The sequence below is a fragment of the Bactrocera oleae genome, chromosome 3 (assembly GCF_042242935.1).
Source record: "Bactrocera oleae isolate idBacOlea1 chromosome 3, idBacOlea1, whole genome shotgun sequence".
NCBI classification, from domain to species: domain Eukaryota; kingdom Metazoa; phylum Arthropoda; class Insecta; order Diptera; family Tephritidae; genus Bactrocera; species Bactrocera oleae.
Window position 1 is genome coordinate 88,030,445 of NC_091537.1, and position 22,637 is coordinate 88,053,081.

The 22,637-nt window shown below is 35.6% G+C and overlaps 2 protein-coding genes across 4 annotated transcripts in view; both read left to right on the forward strand.

Moving 5' to 3' along the window:
- The window catches only part of rau (RA domain-containing protein rau), a 229,774-nt gene that overhangs the window by 63,467 nt on the left and 143,670 nt on the right, over positions 1 to 22,637 (forward strand). The window lies entirely within an intron of this gene.
- The window catches only part of LOC138856456 (uncharacterized), a 38,964-nt gene continuing 18,372 nt past the window's right edge, over positions 2,046 to 22,637 (forward strand). Inside the window, exon 1 of the mRNA XM_070107570.1 lies at positions 2,046 to 2,234. Coding sequence (XP_069963671.1) covers positions 2,046 to 2,234 — 189 coding nt within the window. The remainder of the gene's footprint in view (positions 2,235 to 22,637) is intronic.

Sequence of the window (22,637 nt, forward strand, 5' to 3'; positions counted from 1 at the left end):
GCTCGGGTTCGGGTGCTTAACTAATCAAAAATATTTGTGTGCACCGCGTACATGAAGTGGAAATGAATTTGAGATTGTGATATGAAAAAAATGCAGAAAATTTCCCGATTCAAGTTGCCGGACTCCTCTCACTCGTGTTCATTTGCCGATAATGAGTGACAAAAGTCTTCCTGCGTAAACCCAGTATAAGTAAAGTTTATTTATATACCTTAGTACTTTTTTATATGCGTAGCCCTGCTGTCACTCCTTCTCTCTCCTCTAACTCTTTCCTATCTCTATCTCCTCACACGCTCAGTCTTTCCCACACCCGCTCTCAGACTCTCCCTATCAAATATTTAATTATACAGGCACTAACAGTATTTGTAAGAACTTAAACTCCTCTTAATTATGAATGCGTTTAATGCGCTAAGTGGTTTTCAATAATTCCTGCTTACTATTTGCAATTCTGGTAATGGTAGATATTGGTGAACTTTATCTTATTAATAAACCTGGAAGTTATGATAAGCAGAATTCCGACAAAATATGTTCGAACTCCAAGTGCTGCAAAATTTACTCTCTTCGTATTCAGACGAAAGTACGATGTGCATATTGAAATATCTCGAATCGTTCATATCTGACTCTTTGACCGCCAATCTGTCTGGAGCAATCGCAAAAGTTTGGATTTCTTATATAAGTCAGTCTTTCTTTTAAAGTGTTTTAAAAGAAGTAATACTGCAAATTTCTGATTTTTGGTAAATGGGATAAAGACCTGTTCTATCCAGTAGTAGTTATTCCATAGAAAGTCAATGCTTTTCTCGGGTGTATGATAATTTTGGTTCTAATTTGGTTTATGGGTTAGTTTCTCAATATATGGTATGGTATTACCGAAGTGAATAAAACAATCTGCATATATTTTAGAGATATGTTGGTTCTAACAGCCCTTGATCGGCTATAAATATGAGACCAAAAAGCAACATAGACCGACTTCAGCTAGATTGGTACGGACACGAGTACATATATTGATATACCTATTTTATATCTCCCATTGATTAAACTCGATGACAGCTCTTAAGAGGTTACATTTATTTGTAAGTCAGAAATCATGTTGTTACATGAGTTTTTTTTTAAAGACATTTTATTCGTCATTTATTTATTTTTGCTTATAATTATATCCACGAATAAAGTAATGGTATATAGACTAGTCGAAATTTTGATGTTTGACAAAAAGATCACCTAAAACTTTACTAATCTTCTCAGAGCATAAACTCTGCCCATTCGCCTGTCATAACGTCAACGGTCCTGTTATAGATTAGATACATCTAAACATTTTTTGGAATTTTGTTTATTCGACACAAAATTATGAAATGATCCAAAAACTTCCTCGGATTTTGGTTAAAAGTGGTCTTAGTATTTTATTTTTTATTTATTTATTAAAGGAAATACAATTATAAATAATTATACTACCTATAAAATATAACAGCACTAGCGACAAGGCCTTCACCTGTAGGTGGCCTTAGTATGGTTGGCCTGATCGATTATCTTGATATCATAGTTAGGATGTAACAGGTCTTCAAATATGCTCTCTGCTACCTTGCACAGGTGTTAATTTCAGAATACCATATGATCAAATTTGACCCGGACTGCTTCATATAAACTGCATTCATAAAATTTTTAACTTAGATTAATACAATATTTTTTATGTTTGTATGAAGTTTATCTCCATATATCAACTAGTGTGTATCAATTATTCCATAAATTAAGTAATGGCAGCTGTTTTTTTTACAAAGAAAAAAGTTTGTCTGACCATTTTTACCTTGAAACAACCAGGTTGCTTAAAATTTTATATTTCCAATGGAATCACATTTACGGAAACGTTAAAAAAAAGTCTTTCGTGTGGTCAACTTTATCACGAACACCAGTATTTGAGTGGCACAAATTTCAGTGAACGTCGTGAAGTCATCGAAAACTTGCCACATGCGAGCCGTCTATACACCTCTGTTAATGACGATAACATCGAAAAAGTTAAAAAAACAATGCTTGAAAATCGTCATGTTGGCATCAGAGAGATGGCAAAGGATCTCAACATCGCTTATGAATCGACTCAACTCATTTTGGATAATATTTTGGGTATGAAGCGTGTTAATGCTGGAACGAGGTCGAGTAGCGATCGCCAAAGAGATGCTGAGGCCACTACACTCATCGCACACATCTTTACTGGTGACGAGACGTGGGCTTATGAATATGATGTCGAAACTGTTTAACAATTTAGGGATTGCGCTCCAAAAATAAGCCGAAACCGAACCAAAAATCACTGAAGGCACTGAAAGACATCCTAGTCGAATCTTATAACAAATGTAAGGGTAAGGAAAATCGAAGCTCTATTAGCTCAAAAAACCATATTTTGTAGGTGGTAATAAAGATTTGTATTAAAACACGTGAAATTTGGCTGTTTTATTATCAGTCCGGGTCAGTTTTGATCAGATGGTATACGTATTTCATTACGTCAAAACTCGTCAGCTATAAATTATTTTCTCTTTTAATTTACTATTTTGTATATATTATGTGTGCAACTTGTGTGTATGAGCTCCATGATCTCTTTTCCAATCAGCAGCAAAGCCCACTAACCCCAAACTTGACATGTTAATTAAGCGCAACACACATACAAGCATATACATATATTATATATGTACGTATAGTGGTAAGGCAATACAAAATTAAAAACACAAATCCGCAATAATATCAATACTTAAAGCTACTTACTACAGCGGTCAGTTTGTGTGGTGTGAACTCGTAACTCACTTCAGCGTTGCCAAAGATGCCGACAGCGCGTATAAACAACAACAAAAATAAACACATATACACTTACGTGCATATAAAGCGTCCATTAATCTTGCTTTAACGCATTAACAACACGAGGAACTAGCTGGTACACGACCAATTGTTGGATTGCGCTACATTTGTTATTGTTGTTTGTGTTGTTGGCATACCTTCTATTAGTGTACGCCTGCACTGGGCTACTGTGAGGAACGCATTAAAACACAATTTTATTGCATTCGCTTAAACAACCGATTTCCGTTCTTGTTCGCCAGCGTTGCGACTCGCGCGCTCTGTCTGGCGCTGGTGGTGTTGAGCACGCATTCGCCGGCAGTTTCGCGGCTGCTACTGCTACCTAACTATTTATTACTCCATCAACTGGGTATCTACTTATCTGCGTCATTACGAGCTATTTACCAGCTACTAGCATTTTGATGCCTCCATCAACAAATATACGCGTTTCCTCGTTGTTTTGTTGGCGTTCGATTTATTTTACTCGATGCGTGAACCCCTTCGAATTTTTATTTTTTTGTTTTTTAATTTTTTTAATTCTTTTTTACTCCTTTTGTTTAGCAATCTAAACACGGCTCCTCACTTTAGTTTACTCTTCCTTTCAGTTTCAAATGCTGCATTTATTGTCTCAAGCACACTCTCATTAAATGCGATGCAGAATTGATCGTTCTTTTGGCGCTTCATTATTTACAATTTAACGCAAGTGTCTAACGAGCTTGGTTGAAATACAAGTAGTAGCATCCGCTTTATGCGAGTGGGCGTTTGTTGTGGCTTCAAATGGCGTGCCCATCTATTAGTATTGCCCAAGCCTGCTGTTGAAGTTGTCTGAGAGTAGTGAAGATATACTTTACAGTATTAAGTATGTTTTACTTTATTGAATCTTCTAGGCACTCTGCGATAAAGTCAACAGACTCTGGTTTGTACTTATGGAATAATCGAAAAAAATATTGGATTTTTCGAGCATTACCATTGTGGCTTTATAGGGTTAGGTTAGATTTATGTGGTAGCAAAAGGGTTATGTAAAGTTCTAAGCACTTTCCGTTTCAATAATAAAATTGACTAAATGTAGCCGTGGGTTCGAAATAGATAGGCTTAAATTAGCGTAAGCTTGGGGTCAAATATACTATAAACTAGAATTATAATCTTGTGATAGATTATATATTAATTTTTATTCGTTACATTCTTATCGAAAAATAAAAACAAAATCTAGAGTCTTAATAACTATTTGTTTAAAAGTTATCTTTTTTATATACACTTAACTCGAAAATATGCAATCCTTTTGTTACTTAGTCAGTATTTTATCTGCAATCGGTGGATCAAAGAAAGAATTCACCAAAGAAGGCCATACATGCTTTCAGCGTGCTTAATACGGTCTGGAGCTCCTCGATTATCACGCAGTGCACCAAAATAAAACTATTTAACTGCAATGTTAAGTCCACACTTCTAAACGGCTGCAAAGCCGTGGAATCGCTTATCCTCTGACAAGCAAAAGCTGCAAGTTTTATCAAACCAATGTCTATGCACTATCGACCACATTTTCTGGTCTGTCAGCATTTGTAACACGGATCTTCTATCAATCATGTCTGTTGGCTGAAATTCTCCTAAGAAAATTGAACTGGCGCCGTCATGTTCTGAGTTGAGAACCAGACACAATCATCCAGAACGCTATCGACTGGAATCCACAAGGCAGTTGACAGAAAGACTGACCCGTTTTAAACTGAAGAAGAAATTTAAACATCGAGATATCTAAGGTCCAAAAATTTGGATTCAAATCAAGAGGCTAGCATAAAATTGAAATAAACTGAAGAGCCTCATTTCGGGGCTTGGCTCTCTCGCGCAGCCATATAATTTAAAATATATACGAGTATTGTTGTGACTTGTAATGGTTTCCTTAAAGAAGTATACCTCCGTTTTGTTCCAAGATATTTCCTCTAAATTCTTAGAATACACCGAAAAAAGTTTGAGAAAAATTTCTTAAGTATTTTTTTGTTTTATCTTGGACCAAACTTTGAACGCACACCGGTTTCTTATAAATCTTCTGCTCCAAGACAATTCTGTTGAGGTTTCCGAGTCAACAGACTTTTAACATCCACTGAATAAAAAGCCTAGAGTCTTAGTTTCCTTCTATGTATATTGGTTGTAGTTTAGTACTTGCTTTGCTATAAAATTAATTTTACTCCCAGACTTACTTAGTTTTCGCTATTCAGCTAGCCCGCAACCAACTGTAAACTTAACTTTTTGTGTAATTATTTTTTTCAACTTGGTTTTTTCGTATTTCTACTTTAAGCCTTTAAGTCTTTATTTGCATCTGTTTCTAGTGATCAGCGATCTTTAAGACTCAGTTTCGCTTGCACTAAATTGCTACAACACCACGCAAACTCATGAGTTTATCACTTGCCGCGGGTGTTTTATTGCTCGAAGGCGAATCAAAGCTATTTAGTATATATGTACATATATATATTTATATATAAGAGTTTATATATGTATATATGTACATACCTACCTAATTTTTTGTTTCTGCTTGACCTGAAAGCCACTTTTGCGTAAGTAAATTCCGCAAAGCAGTCAGAAGTGTAATGAAGTTTTCTAGGCTATGCGTTTAAGTGTTAATTAAGCGCTTCTAAGCTTTAAGCTAAGAACCAACACCTCATTTTGGGTCGACCATCAAACGCTTGGGTAAATATTTAATTTCCTAGTTACTGCTAATGTGTTATTAATGAAGCTTAATGCGATTTTGTACGAAAATTCACATTTAATGATCGTCTTGCCACTATTTTCTTGCAGACCAAGCTTGTGCATATACTTTTATATGCTCATATTGTCATATTTGAGATTCATGCGATCGATCTCGCTCTCTTGCTGTTCATTATTGACAACAATTCCCTTGCGGGTTGGGCTATTAATTTGCCAAGACATATAAAAATGTCTAACGTTAGGGTGTTGCGTGTCACAAAGTGGAACAACATTATTTGCAATTGAGTTGGAATTTGCGCGCCTTCTTTCTTCTATCTTGTATTTTAGTCGCTGAGCAAGAAGTCAGCCTTTCACCGTTGCTTGAAAGTAAAGAAGCTGTTCATATGCCTACAAAGATTAATATCGGGAAGTAATTTATTGTTGGAGTTACAGTGAAGCCGCTGCATATATGTCTTCAGGAAAAGGCTTTACAAACTTTTTACTTAAAGGCACTATTTGGAGCAATGCCATTGCCTTAAAATGTTGGAGAATATATTCTCAATTATACCTCTTCAAATTTTCGTTAACTTTATTCCGAAAAAAATGGAATCACCGCACCTACAAATGAAATACAAACCTTTTCCACGATACATTATCATGGTTAAATAATTTTATTTTTTAATTTTTTCTCCAACAATTTGAGTATTTTTCTTGTGCCTTAATACCACTTCTTATCACTTTCTCTGTAGAGTGGATGAGAGTACTTAGGTTTTATGGGTGCCTGGCCACAGCGGTAGTTTAGGAAACTATTGTACAAGGCTGATGAGCTTGCTAGGACAGGTACTTCTGTCACAGTAGTTCCAGAATGGTATTGGTTAGGAGTCTCCCAGCTTCTTGCGGTTCACTAATGGATGGTTGAACCTCAGGTGAGCTCGGCATGCGTTGCTCAAATACTAGCAGCTGTGGAGTCGCATGGTCCTTCTGGCTCAGGTCGTAAGAGTTTTAGTGAACACTCAAGTAAGTCCACTTTCAATGTCCTAACTGCACATGCCATGCGGTAAGGCTGAAACTTTTAACGTATGCCAGTTGCATAAGTTGCTTGGAAGAGGATGAGTTATAATCATCTCAATACTTTTTTACCGAATCTTCCGCCATTGAGGCATTCAGGTGAAATAGCGGAAATAGAAATAAAGCACCTAATATGCAAAAGGTCGTTACGCCAGTACAAGAGCTATACTTTTCAGGAAATGAGAACCATTTTACACATTCTAAATTTCCTTCAGCTGAAAAGCGACTTTGCATCTACTGAAGGTGAGGTCAGGATTCACTTAGGTAAACGTTAGACCTATCTTTATCAATTCCTGTATTTCCCATTGGAGCATAGGGTCTCTCCCATACCATAGTCGCATCTTATTGATTAAAAACTCGGTTAAGATATATAATACCTATATAGTCCACTTTTACCACCCATTCTCATTGCGGATCATCTATGCTCCCCGCTTCACTGTACCGCTATGTCAACCAACAGCACATCGCTTTTATTGAACTCATTTGTCGGTAATTTCTTGTCATTCTTGTCATTTCTTGTGGTTTTGTGTGCACAGAATTTCCAATATTGGCATCTTTTCTGCAGAGGATGCAACATCTGTGTAGTAACAAACATACGCTAGAGCTGTGGCAAAGAACTGCAATACGCGTTGTATGTAGTTTTGCCGACAAAGTGGCAACAATTTGTTGTTGCAAGTATGCACAGGAAGCGCGACGATAGTGTGGTTGTTGTGGCTTTTTGCTGCGTCGTGCTAACGTCCGTTGCAAAGTATGACAAATTGTCGCTAAAGATCAATCGATTGGGTGCAAATTAATTCGAACACAGTAAACAATGAGCGCCGCATTGAATACGTGTTTGGTTTGGTAAACTGAAGAATGGAGTCGTTTAAGTCGAAGGTTCTTAAAGAAAAACAAGACTTTTTTTCATTTATTTAAGGGATATTGAAATGATTCCATTACATTTCTGAAGAATAATTCAGATAACTTTGTTAGATCTTAAAAGTTATATGTTTGCTCAATAGATGGCTTGTCTTTTAAGTGGTGGTCCATTGGAAAACTTTTAGAATAAGTTAGGCCAGAACTTCAGGTTCGTCAAAGCGGCTTGAGCCTGCCACAAATTTATAGAGGTTCGCATGGTTCGTAAAATATATGACAACCGAGATGCTTCAACCTTAGTTTGGTCTTAAGTGCCTTAATATTTCCACCTCATCTTTCTTCTTAAAACTGCGTCCTCCAAAATATTAAGCATCACCGTGAGAGCGCCAATTAAAGAGTGTCCAGTTAGAACTCTTATTATTGCGGCGAAATAAACCTTGCAAAAAGCAAGTGATTCAATAGATCTATTAAGTTTCACTCGTAGCCAAAGAGATTATTAACCGCACATCTGCTGGTTGCTGACACGAACGCTTGCTGAGCTCGCGTGAAGTCCATGGATCCAACAGCAGAACACAAGAAGACAGGGGACACTGGCTCGTTGCCATCCTGATGTGCTTTGGGTAGGAATACTTTTTCTGCCAAGCATATCTCGGCTTTACAGTTTCCAGCAATTCATTTGATCAGATATCCAGACAAGTATAATAAGAAAGTAGTACTTTTTAAAGGCCAACAAACGAGGCTGTTCTAAAGACATATTGATAGACCTACGTAGAGACCAGGTATTACATATAACGTCAGACTTCCACATATCTCAAAATTATTTGAAATTTTGAGTGTTCAAAGCGTTTGAGGTAAAAATCACTACATCGGGATTAAAAAATGAAACTAGCTTTCAATCTCCACATCGGAAATATAAAAAATTTGAATTAAAAAATTCGCAACCCTGGATGGGAGGAAGTCTTGTTAGCACTTTTTTATATGATGTGAAAATGGTTAAAATCAGATAATAACCACGACCACTCCCCATATAACGGTTATGTTGAAAACTACTAAAAGTGCGTTAACACACTAAATAAATGCGCCATAAGTGTTAAATTTCACAAACAAGGTGTTAGGGAAGAGCTTTATAGAAGGAGGTGTAAAAATTGGAAAATGGGCGTGGCAACACCAACTGTTAGGTGAAATCCTATATCTTAGGAACTATCGAACTAATTTCAACCAAATTTGGTATGTGAGTTTACCCAGCCATTCCTATCACACACTGTGAAAATAAGCGAAATCTTACAACGACTATAAAACTATGCAGGTAAGATTATAGTAAGCATTAACTATCCATGCTGTTGCAATAAGGAATTTATTCAAACGCATCCTTAAAGAAAGTGAAAACACCACGTATGGCTAAATAATAAGGTTGGTTTAAAATACTAAAACACAAGCTTTTAAAGCACATAAAACTAAAAAGTGAGAAAAAAATATAGTTCAAAAAATCTAAAAAATAATTTTTAAAAGCACTTAAAACTAAAAGTGAAAAATAATTTCATACTTGTATATAAACTGACAGAAATATTGAAAAAAATAAAAAAATACCGAAAAAAACTTATATTATTGTGAGAAAAGCGTGGGAACGCTTGTACTTTTTATTTTTTTTTTGTATATTATTTTTAAACATCAATCTACTCTGGCAAAGTCTTCTCTCATGCTGCCCGGTAATATAAATTGCTACATCTTTAGTCGCCTTCATTTTCTTTAATGACATTGTTGTAAATGCTATGTGTGTGGTCTTGTGTAGAACATCAACCAAAAAATTTGTTTTCCACACAAAAGTTACAAGTTGATCAAGATTTCCTCGAGAAAAAACATCGACATATTACATTTCTCTTCACTCTTGAATCACATGGCACAACCTGAAAACACTCAGTGATATACTAAACCAACCACGAAAATAACAACAGTAACCGCAATTAATAAATAACAACAGCAACAGAAATATATATACTTATAGGTATATAGGTAAAATGTAAGAAAAAAAAAAACAATTGTAAAGGAAAACTGTGTAAACCGCAGTAGGAATGCTAGGCATGCACGCAATGCGTCTAAGAAGACATACAACAACAGCGCCGATCAAAGTAATCTAAACAGGAATAACAATAATCACAGCACTGTTGATGAGAGAAAATTCCAAATTGATGCTTGGCGCAACATCACAAAGCAATGCCGTGGTTGGAGAAGAAGAAGAAGATTTGGAAATGACATTGGACCACACTATTAGTACCGTCGCTTGCTTCATTGCCTTCGGGCGGTTGATTGAAAGCGAAAGGTGAGAAGCTCGCATGATGAACAAACCATCGCAATCACAACAAAAATAATAATACAATCATAACAAAGCAAAAGAAATGATGAGAAATGCAAGAATTATGAGCAAAATAGCAAGTAATAATCACACTGAAGTTCGAGTATAATACATGAATGAAAACTTACGTCGACACAGTTAAATAAATAAATACTAGTAACAATGAAGCTTAACAAAATAAAAGTGCCGCAAAATTTTCTAGAGAGGTGGAATTATTGAAAGGGTGGTTCTAAACTGGTTTTGTTGTGAACAGATCGCATATATATTCACTAGTGCACTCACTTTTTTCATCCTAGCAAATATAATTTTATCAATTTATAAAGAAATATGCCTTTCGGAATCGTACTCTTCAAGAAAGCGCTGATGGCTCCAAACTCAATCCTTCAAATTATTCGTATATCGACAAAAAGCAAAACATAAGTTCTATCAATTCTATTCTGTTCTATTTTAAAAACCAACCACAGTATATAGTTTGAGATTTGAGATGGAAATATAAGAATTTTTTTCTGAATAACGTTTTAGAATTATCTGTTTTCTATCTTATATCCTTGATACTTTTTATAGCTTTTATTTATTATTCGGGAGCGTGTTGGATCACCGTTGTCATCATGCATTGTAGAACTAGACCTATGCCCCTCACGTGCGCTAAGCAGGTGTTGGTCGATTTTTCAGATCCTTTTGGTCTAGAGTAGAAGATTTTCTGAACTAGCATAGTTCATCGTGCCGCAATTGTATGAGATATTGCTAGACATGGTTCAATAGGCATTTATGCGGTAAGGGTAAAAATCTTGTCGGCTGCAAGTTGTCAGAAAAACATCCAAGCTCCTTATCTTTCATTGTTCAGCCTCTGCAAGACTGCGGTTGAAACATCTCGGCAGTCTTACCTTCGGCGAACCAGAAGACATAGCAAAAACTGGCATTAGCCGCATTACTAAATTTATGAAAAGCTCAAAGCGCTTTGTCAATTTATGAGGGATTCATGATAAATTATATATATATTTTAAGAACCTAACCTTACATCATACGTTCCTGAAACCGAGTTGACATACCTTGGTTGGATGAAACCCAGGTCCATTACGGTAATGTAGAATCGACTTTCGATTGAAGGGATCTTTATTTCTTTCTCTATCTTTGTTTCCGTCTTTAACTCTTTTTCTATCTTTGAATTTCTACCTATTAATGTCCATCTCTATACTTTTTATCGAACTTATATTTTGTACCTATGTTCTAACGTTAGAACTACCTTATACAAAGATATGTAACCGCAGAAATCTGAAGAATGAATTTCTCACCAAAACAACTTACTTTTAAATTAAATTACAAAAATATCAACAACTTCATTTTATTTTATTATATTAATGCGATTGCCGAGGGAGCAAAGCGTGTTTCGTGTGGGTTGTCTGGCAAACAGTGAAAGGAAAATGCTCGAACGAAAAACATACTTATACGAGTGGCATATACATAAGTATATGCTTGTTGTTCGTATGACCGACGAACGTGTCGACCGACACCTTCACCATCATTACCACAATTCACCAACACAAGCAGTTACAATTGAGTGCGTCCAATTGAATGAGGTGTGACCAACCAAGGATGACCGACCGATCAAGTGAAGCAGCAACACTCAGCGCCCGCCCTACCCGTCCGGCGGCATCACCGCAGTGAGCACTCAATGGTCTGATGAGGCAACGCTCGCATGCGAACCACAATTGATTGAGTGCTGTGGCGTAGTTGTGACCACCAAGTGTCGTGACATCGATACCGGATCTTCTAACACACACGTAGCGTTGCAAAGCACGCATACATAGACACATACAAACTTACATGAAAGTATAAAATTGTAAGCGAGTGGCAGCAAAGACAATGCTTTGAATTGGAAAGTGTAAAAAATATGCTTGAAAGAGGTGACAAACAAAAGCAACAATGGACGGGTGATGAGATGCAGTCTAATATATAAACATGGATGTGTGTATATACGAGTACGTATGTGAGAAGAGGCAGCAAAAAAGTGCATGCTTTCAAAAAGAGGAAGTAATCAATACCACAAAGCAGTGGAGACCTCAATGAGACCTAGAAGGCGAACTGTTTCAGAAAAACGTTCAAAAGTGGCTCTTCAATTAAAACAACAACAACAACAATAAGTTCGTAAATTGATAAGACAATAACAATAAAAATATCTCTTCACACGCACGTGAGCATCAATCGAGTGCTGGCGTTGAATGACAGGTTGCTCGCTGCCTACAAACCTGGTGAATGGTTGATGATACGGTTGCATCGATGTTGTGTGAATGAAATTATAGTTTCCACTTGCCACAGCGATGACATATATAGGTACAAACATATGAAAACTTGTCCATTTATGAATGAAAACTTCGTAAACTGCTTGTATATAAGAAAAGCCGAGTGATTGTGCTTTTGGGAGCACTGATAGAGGAAATGGTTTGAAGTAATATAAGAAATTCGTCTACAAGATGAGCTGAGGTGAAAACATCCAGGCGCTTTTTCCTTCAATGTCCAGTTTTTGCATGACTGAAGTTGAAATATTTGCAGTGATACCCTCGGCGAATCAGGAGACATAGCCAAATAGGTATTAGCAGTCTCAGTAAATTTGTGAAAGGCTCAACGCGCTCTGTCGATCAATACTTAAGAGTATTTAGGTACCACAACAACCTGGCGCTCTAAGCTGTCCAAGTGAGACCCCTGTTAGGATTGACCTCTTAAGGTACCTTATCTAAGATTAGAAATTAGCACGAGAAATCAAGCTTTTATTTGTGTGAAGCGTCCTCGATTTATTGTTGTTCACAATACAACTTCTATCTTTACGATAATTGCAATTAACGAGGTGAAATGTAATAGTCGTTATATCCAAGAAGGCATCGAAAGATCGATGGATCCTACTAAGGCAAACTCTGACCAAAAAGTAATTAATATATTATTATTCTCTATGATGGTACTCTTTTGAGAAAGATATTATATTTCATTTGTGATACTCTCTGTCTTACTTTCGCGTTCTTTGCGCATGTTCTCTGTAATATTCGGTTTGTCTAAAGCAGTGGCAAAAATGAAGCAATAATAATGAATATTACCCACACAAGTTGATGGATACAATTATGATAATGCATCCAAAACAGGGAGCGGTAGCCCACCGCCTGTGGGCTTCCTTGTGAGTAGACGTATGGTTCACACGTACTTGCCTTGCAAACGTTATCCTCGAAAACATATAGACCAAATTATCGAGCTGAAAAGCTTACGAAAATTTTGAGAATAGCCGCGATGATCCTTAGCGGGGTCTCTAAACCACAGCTCATTGACGGGGTTAAATGTGCTAGACCACAGACATAGCTGTTAACCTCGCTAATGTTATACAAAAGTAATTGTCATCACGAATATTTTTTGACAGCACTAAAGGTAAACAAAACGGCCGTTGACCTTTAGAAGAGTTGAAGATTAGCCAAAATTAAAGAAAGGGGCATTCACTTAACTATAGATCATTTACCGCAGCAGTGGTTGTTGACTTCGCTAAAGCTCATTAACCGCGTAAGTTTGTTGTCTTTGCTAAAGGTAAACGAAAGTGCCATTAATCTCACAAAAGTTCATTGACGGGTTAGCAAAAGGTCATCGACCTCCGAAAAAGTTTTTGACTACGCTAAAGTCTGCAAGAGGTCATCGACTTACGTAAGGGTTGTTGACTTCGCTAAAATATTGGGCGATTTTCATTAGCGTTTTATAGCACAAGTCTGATAGCCTCACACATATGCCTACACTGTATAGCTTAGTCGTTGTCAAAGGTGTGGATATTATCTCTGATAAAGCTCTTAAAGATATATCATTTTCGTCGACTTTAAATTGTTTTGTTCTGACAACTTTTGATGACAATACTAACACTAAATGCACGTATCGATTCTTGAATTTTAGAGACCACGAATATATCATTAGCTGTCATAGTGCTTTCAATTGGCCTATGATAGACGAAGAATGATCATTGCGCAAGTGAACTTATGACCTATTAGCTTTCGATGTATTTATTAACTGATCTTTCAAAAATATAATTTCCTCTTAACCTACTTACACCGCAATCAATCAAAATCTTGAGAATATAAAAAGCATAACCACCACTTACACTTAAAAGCCCATTAAGTATTCATAATTTCTGGAAAATTTTACCCATTTAATTGGACAATTAACAGTAAACTCGAATAAATTGAGTTCCAGCTAACAATAAAGCAACAGCAAAGTGTCATTTGATAGAGTAAAAAACCGTTGCACTTTTGTGGCAAAGTTAATTAAATAAAAGTGTGCTGCCACTTGTGAGCAAAAACGAGATAAGACAATAAAAACAAAAACATTTTTTGTAGCAGCGAAAAAATGTTCGAAAAACTCGATGCAACAAGCAACAATAGTAACAACAAACTTTTTTTTTGTCGACATATTGCGCCTGTTTGTTCTGTAGAACAACACTATAATTAAGCGGAAAATTTATTGCAGCACCCGCTGCATAAAAAAATGTAATTCTCCATCCGAAAAAAGCTCCAAAATAAAGCAGAAGCCACTGCTTGCTTTATTTTCTGCTCCATTTTCATGCCCCACCCAATTCATGTGCCTATCTATGTGTAACAGTGTCTTGCAGTTTATGTAGTTATTGTGAAAAAAGTGTGGCAATTATGTGGATAGTCTACTGAAACACCCTTTATTGCACTAAATTAAAGTTCTGTCAGCAAAAAATGCTCTACGGCTGGTTATTATTTGTAATAATGAGCACAAATTTATGGCTAGCCCATCTGCTAGTTGTCTAACTAAGTTCATTGAGCACAAAAATGGAGCAGCGTGTAAAAAATTTGGTAAAATTGCTCGTTTACATAATAATTTATAATTATGCATAATTACTCTATTTTATTGCTGCACGCTGGCAGCTGTTTATTTTGTGGTATTTTTTGGTTGCTATCGTTGATTACGTGTTTAGTTTATTTGGCCGGCAGTTTGCTTCAAATTCTTGTTTTCATTTTAAATTGTTTTGGTATTTTTAAAAACATAAATTGCTAAGCCTCGTACATTTTTAATAGATTCTACATTGAAACTACACGTTTTCTGACCTAAGAAAGCTTTCTCCTAATAATTTTTATCCAAGTCAACCGACTATGCTTAAATTTAACCGAATAGACAGCAGAGGCCTTTAATATAGGTGGATCTAGTAAAAAAAATCATTATTTTTGCATTACATTGAATTAGTGTTCAAATAAGCACAATTTTGTTCGATAACTTGTTGCCATTTCGACGGTAATTTCACAACTTCACTCTCATAAAAACACTCCTCCCTATGGATAAACAACTGGCACAATCGATTTTCATAAGCTTCTCTTTAGACGAATTTTTCACCAGCAAAATCATTCGCCATAGACAGAAAGAGGATCTAATTACTTTAACATCACTTGGTGCCAGGTACGTACTATAAGCTGGAGGTATAAGCAACTCCCAACCAAGCTCTCGGAGCTTCTGGCTTACCACTATCAATGTGTGTGACCTGGCGTTGTCCTAATGTAATACAATTCCTCTCCTATTTACGAAAGTTGGCCGCATCGGTGGACTTGCTTCCTTCATATGCTCCAATTGCTGACAGTACAGATCCGAATAGAGAGTTTGGCAATGAGGGGCAGCTCATAGTAGATGATTCCCTGCCGATGCCATCAAACACTTAGCAAAATCTTTCTGACATCTTTGACGCATTCTCACTGTGTCTTTATCCATCCGCTTCACAAATTGATCCATTTTGTTGCAACTCAGCAGCAGGAAATTCAGGCCAAAAGGTTTTTTCTCCCATACATCGAGCTTCTCCTTGGATCTAGCCAATCGGTTTTTTGTACAATGTTTGGCTCTTTGGCTATCGAAACCGTATTAACCAAACAGAAAAATTTCGGTTATTACTTGCGCTCTGTTTAGGAGCAACGTTTACTCGTAATAGCCGTTCTGGCTGGGTTGGAAAATAAGGATCAACGGATTCTAAATGAGTTAGCTTGAATGAACTTAAATAAGCTGTTTGGGTCATACGCATTATAAATAAATGTAAGGATTTTGTTATGCTCCTGAAGGCTAATAACCTACTCCTAATTAACTTGAACGCAACACAAATTCATCAAGACCATTGATTTTATTCATAGTTCAATTGAATGGCTAAAAATGTGAGATTCAATTTGTTTAAGCCAAGGTTACGTGGGTTTATAGGGGTATATATTATATAAACAGCTGTAAACACTGGTCTTTTGTGCTCCTCAAAACTCCTACATACTTATGGATTTCCAGACCTTCATAAATCGACGAAGCGTTTTGATTTTACTATAGATTTATTAAGGCTAATATCAATCCTAACCACTTCACCTGGTTCGCCGAAGGTGTTGCATACCGAAATGTTTTAACCTCAGTCCGGCAAAAGCTGTACCGTTAAATAGAAAGTGTCCATATGATTCCGCTTTGCCTTCCTCAATACAGCTTTGGCAATTTGTATCTGACAAGATGTAAAGCCGTACCGCATGTGAGCCTATTGTATAGTGCCCAGTCAGCACACCTACCATTGCAGCGAGCTTAACCTCACCAAATGAAAGTAGTTCAGTGGAACCCCTTGCGTTCCACTCTGGGCCAGAAGAATCAAGACCTAGTTGTTGAACAGCGTTTGTCAAGCTTGTGGGAGTTCTATAGATCAAATGTAAAAGTATTTCAAAAATGATGCAATCAAAAGTAAATGTTGAAATTATACCTCGCATTCTTCCAAACAACTTCAACAAGTGACTATGATTTGAAAAATTCGTAGCTTGTTGAGGGCAAGAAGCTCACCGAAGCTCTTGAATTTTGTATTAGTTGATCAGCGGCTGCTAAGCACATTAGACCAGCAGTAAACTGCAAGAAAGCAGTGGAACTCTTCCTGAATTCCAGCCGATATTATTTTAACATTATTCATAGGACCGGAGTTCATAAAATAGTTGATAGTTGGTAGATGAATGAAGATGATTGATAGATTTTTGAGTTGGTTTAGGTCTGGTCGATTAGGTCAAATGGAAGGTGATGTCTCCCTTTTTGAAACCATTTATCATTCCTGCTTGGTTCATGACTACAATCTGATCCACTTATATATTTTTTTTATTCGCAAACTGAACTTACAACTTACCGATCCAAAGGGGCTTAGGTTGCCGTAATAACATCCCTTGGGCGTATAAAATTCGGGTAAATTCCGGTAACGTAGAATCAGTTGTTGTATGAATTACCTCTAATCCATCGTTACAAGTCTCCTCTTATCCAGTTTCCTCTTTTTTATTTCTTTCCATAACAACAAAAACTCTTCCGAAATTGCATAATTTTTTCCCGCAAATTACTTCACTAAAATTGAAGTATTTTAAAAACTAAAACTTTTAGTTTATTTAGCGAAAATTAAATGATGTGTAGGAGTAAGCTGAGAAGCTGACTGTTTAAGAAAAGAATAAACCGACCAGTCATGTATAGCTGACCGTTAAGTATTACAAGGACAGCGAGTAAAAATATGAGGAAGGAAGAAATAAAAAGGAATTTCACAGAAAAATGGTAATTATGTAAATGTGTTTTTTGCACCATTATCTACTAGGTTAATAGAATATTAACAAAATTTCAATGAAAGCGAAATAGAAAAAGTTCAGAAATTGTTTAGCAACCGTTAATCAACTGCACACGCTTTGCCGCGCGCTTTGTCTAACTTTTATTCTGAATGAAGCGCACTGCAGCCTTAGCTGTGGCAGCTTCTTAAATTTCTTTCACCAAGTTTCTCCGAAAATTCACTTTTCATCATTTCAGCATTAATAGAACTAACAGCATATCAACAGTAGTCGGTATGGAAATCGAGCTACGCGCTTGCCACACAGTTCCCTGAACTTCAACGGTCGTCCTTCTGGGTAGCAAGGTAAAGGTTTTCATAGCAATATGAGTGTTAAGCCAAGAATCCTTCTAACTTACCGAAAAACCGTTAAATGTATTTATTTACATTGCATTATACACATACATACATACATAAATAAGTAATTGCTTAACGGACAAGTAAATTTCAATTATCCCCAATGACCGTTATTGCTCGCATTTCATTAGTTAAGCCAGCCGCCGCGTCCGTCCATTGACTTGCGTCGCGTTAGTCCAGCGTCGACGGCGGTCGTACAACTGTAAATGTCTTTCGGTTTGATACATTTTAGAGGTTTAAACTTTGAGCTCGCTTTAGGCGATTTTTCTTCACTGGCTGGCCTTCCGACCCCCGCGACCTGACCGGATATTGTAGTTTGTTCAACTTTGGAGTACAAAGACTTTTAAATTGCTAGCACAACAAATCAGTGAAAATTTTCGGTTAAAACAAGCAAACATGTACACATTGTTGTTGTATTTTGTTGTGTCTTCTGGTGGGGCCGTGTCTAATGCCAGTGTCAGCTGAATAAATATTTGCCTGTTTGTATTTTTCATTAATTCATTATGAGTATCTCCATGATAAAAATATGCCTGAAGTTGTGGCATGCGCCTTTAGCATGTCGCTTGCAACTTCGTATGCTCTTAAATATGTTGATAAGGCGAGCGAAACTGCTAATAATGTTTATAATCAGCATGTAAATAGTCTAATGCAAATTAGCTTACAGTCCACGCCTATCAAACGGAAATGTGAAGCAGAATTATTTTCACACGATTTTTTGTTAACTTCTGTTTCTCAAATATTTTTCTTTAAAGAATTGATTATGCGCGTAATGGAAGTGAGTGATTAGGGCATGCATTACCGTTACTTAAATTTTAAAGCTATTTTTTCAATCCTGAAATTTAAAAATACGAATTTTGTTGAGTAACTAAAACGGTTGAACACTTGACTATGATTCGGTAAGCGCCGGGTTGAAAATTCTGCTAATCGTTAGAAATGTAGACATTTTAATACAACTGGTGGACGTTTTTTTTATAGGATAAACTTTATCCCCTTAAAATCGCCTAGTTTGTTTGAAAACACAATTCTGCACCATCTGATCAAATTTGACCCGGATTAGTCCATATAAACTGCGCGTTCGCACTGAATCGATACGATATTTTTCTAGTTTGTTTATATATTTTTTCACATATTGCCCGAGTGAAACATAAATCTTGAAAGAACAAATTACATTAGTTATCAGATTTATTTAATGCAAGAAAATTTTATTTACCACACGAATCACCGCTTTTCAGCGCTTTTGCTTAATCTGCCCACCTCCATTTGTTGACTGGTTTCCCGCGTCCTCGACTTTCCTGAGGATTGCAATCTAACGCTGTCCTGGTAATGTCGTCGTTTCGCAAAGTATGGCCGATTTATTCCCATTTAAGGTGGCGTCAAAATTTGGTATGGACCAGTAGCTATTGGTCACTGTCCAGAGGTAAGCATTACTGATAACGCTGGGCCAATGAAGACATCGGTTAAGAAACGATTGCAGCGTTTGCAAAACCCTCGCTGTAATTGTCCACGTCTCGATAGCTGTGTCGATTTCCAAACTTTATCTAACATGCCGAAGGCAGCACCAACTTTGGATTTTCGACCCATTGCTGGTGATCTGTATGATTGGTGTCACGGATGAAGTGATGGTTCGATAAGTAAGAAAGTATGACAGAGTACTGTGTTTAGACTAAACGAACATTTTTGCAACAATATCTAAATGACGAATGATGAAATTAATTCTAAGTCTATTTTGTTTCCACGAATTCCTTCAAACTTCGATAAAAATCAGTATATATAAATTTGTCTAGATTTCACGATGGCAATTGCATCCAAAGACTTATTAATATTGCCTGTCATGGCGATACTTGAGTTCAATGTAAATTAAATGCCATTATTATTAATAATTTTTTTCTTAGTAAATCAAGTTGTTTATGTGCTTCTGCAAGGAAATTACAACTTTCTATTTCTAAGCTTATTAAAACAGTTTTCCTTCTCGCCACAAGCGACGTCAGACATAAACACAATTAATGGTCAATTTTCCACAATAAATTATGCACAATTTCGCTTTTTTCTACTGCTTCTAATTAATAGGCGACAAAGCCACAACTTTCCTCAAGTAATCGGTATTGTACTGCTAGGAAAACAATGTAAAAAGAGATAGAAGTAATGCAAAAATAACGAAACCACAACTAAGTAAAGACAATTTGCTATTTATTGATGGGCAATAAAAAGTTTAAATCTTAAGTAAAAATATTTAAAAATTTGTGCCGGAAAACCAAAATGGCTTTGGATGGTTGAAAATGAGTGGAAATTTTGTTGGCGAAAAATTGGCATATACATAAATATATGACTACATACTCACAACTAATTTTCAAAATAACGGACAAATAGAATTAAATTGTAGGGCTAACAGGAGATAAACTTAAATAATCCAGTATACTTAGGTACCCCGCCAACCTTTTTAAAAGTCATATGTTCGACGCTGTTTTTTGTAATTTTGTTTACTTTTAATTTTTCTTATAGGTGGCAACTCTAATCTGAAATACATCTCAATTTATGATTTCAAGATTACTTGTTATTTGATACCCATAATGTGTAGTGTTTTTTCAAATTATTTCATGAAAAAAACTCAATTAGGGTTCCCAACTAAATTTTATTAAAATTTAACTCAGAAAATTCTATGTTTATGTATTAAATGTTTCTAGAGAGCTTTATGTGTTTCTAAAAGAATATGCAATCTGAAACAATCATAGATTTTGCTCACTTTTAAGGTTCTTAATAGTTGGCAACTTTATCACTAAATATGTATGAATAGAATATTTACCGAGGACTTTGCGTTTCATACCGCTTTTGTATTATTGTTATTATTATTTCAATCAAAAGTATACAATAAGAATTGCCAACTAAACTTAATTTAAATTGAAGTCAAAAATTATAAATTTGCGTATTGCATTATGCTGTGTGGGTAGGGTCTCCGTTGTCTTTCTTAGGAAATATAAATTTTGGAGCAATATAAATTTTGCTAAATGCCTAAATATACATAAAAAGAAGATTTCCGTAATATTTTTTACTTTAAACGCCTTTTGTATTATTGTTGTACTATTTCAATAAAAAAAATCTTCAATTAGGGTTACCAACTAAATTTATTTCAAGATGAGACAACTAAAAATAAAAGCTATACATTTTTACATTAATCGTTTCAACGCATACCGCTACTTGCCAGAAATTTAAAACTGATTTCATATATTTATATATTTTAAAATAATAACCATTCAAGCTTACTTTTTAGGGAATTTTCAATTAAAATATTAAAATAAATGTCTGAGCTGTGTTTTTGGCTTAAAAAAATTTTTATGACAACTATATTTTTAGCATTTTTTTATGGTTGAAAGCAACAAGTAATAAAGTTATAAAGAATTTAAAAACTTAAATTTCGAGACTGCAGAAGCTATTATTATTATTTTTTAAATTTTCTTTGAACTATTAGTCTCGTCAGGCATTATGATTTACTGGGTTGCACGTTTGTACTTGAAATATCAACTACTGTTATTTTTGTATTGTCGTGCCAAAGAAGCAGAAGGAAGTAACATGCAACTTATAACAGGAAACAAGCCGGACATGTTAGCTTTCATGTCATCCAACTGTTAAACGGCACATAAGAACTCATTCCCACCTTTCGTTTTATATTAAAAAAAACTTTTCTTTACACACGCAACACGCGGAATACAGTGTTGGCTGTAAGTAAATGCATATCTAAAAATATTCGGTATGAAATTTAGTTATATGCCTCTAGAGTTACTCTTTAGCTCTAACTTTTTTTTTTAAAAGGCACAAACTTCTATTATTTTCAATTGATTTTTGGTCTTAAAAGTTGAAGTTCCTAATACTCTCAGCGAGGCTGTTTAATAATTCTATGCTGGTCAAATAAATTACGTAAGTCGAAAAAATACCAATTAAGCAATTACTGACAACTCGCTTCTCCTGTTGTTTTAACAGAGAAATTTTCCTCTGATGTGATTTTGTATATTTTGATTTTCTTCAAGTTTAGTTAAAACTTAGCTTAAGTTAACGTTATCATCACGCATTTGCCTATAGTAGCTCCAGCTATCAAATTGAATAATATTAGTGTTCATATTCTTAACTATTTTCATTTAAAACAAATCCTTGGAAAACAATTACTCTTGAAAATTTCCGATCAGTTTCATTTATATTCTTCTCTAATACAATTTTGTGTTATTTCCTAGCCACTACTGTACATGTATGATGACAATACGTATCTACAAACTAAGTAGGATGTGAAAGGCATGTCTATAATCAGTGACGTTCGTATTGCTATGGATTAACATAGCTTGGTATTGTTTCAACATGGTTTAGCTCGTATTGGCTTTGGACTACCTTGATTGTCTTGAATGGACTGACTCGGCACGATATGTCAATCACAGCAATCATTGTCAACGCCTGGCTTCGTTTCACTTGTCAAATGGAATTGATGCTGTAAAACTTACAAACTTACAAATTAATTTTTGCAGGACGTTGGTGTTTTAAAGTAAAGCTGTTTATGTAAATGAACTGATAGATTACGGTTAATTTTATTAGGTTTAAAAGTAAATTTCTCAAAAGACTGTGAGAATTTATTTGACATGGTAAATTAAGTGATTTCCACACCTCAAAAGATCTAGCTACCCTAAAACAGAGTTACTGTTAGTTTTCACATCCGAATTCTTTTAAGAAAGCTGAAATAAATAGAACCGATCTGCAGCTTTGCTCACCATAAATGATTTTTATTTTGCAGACCTACATTGTAGGCTCATTATATATATATATATAATATATTGGATGCTTGATACTTTGAGTTCGATATTTTTGGTACTGAGGTTCATTAATAGTGAATATATTTTAGTCCTGTATGATCTAATGAAGTTCTGAAGTCTGTCAACATTTTGA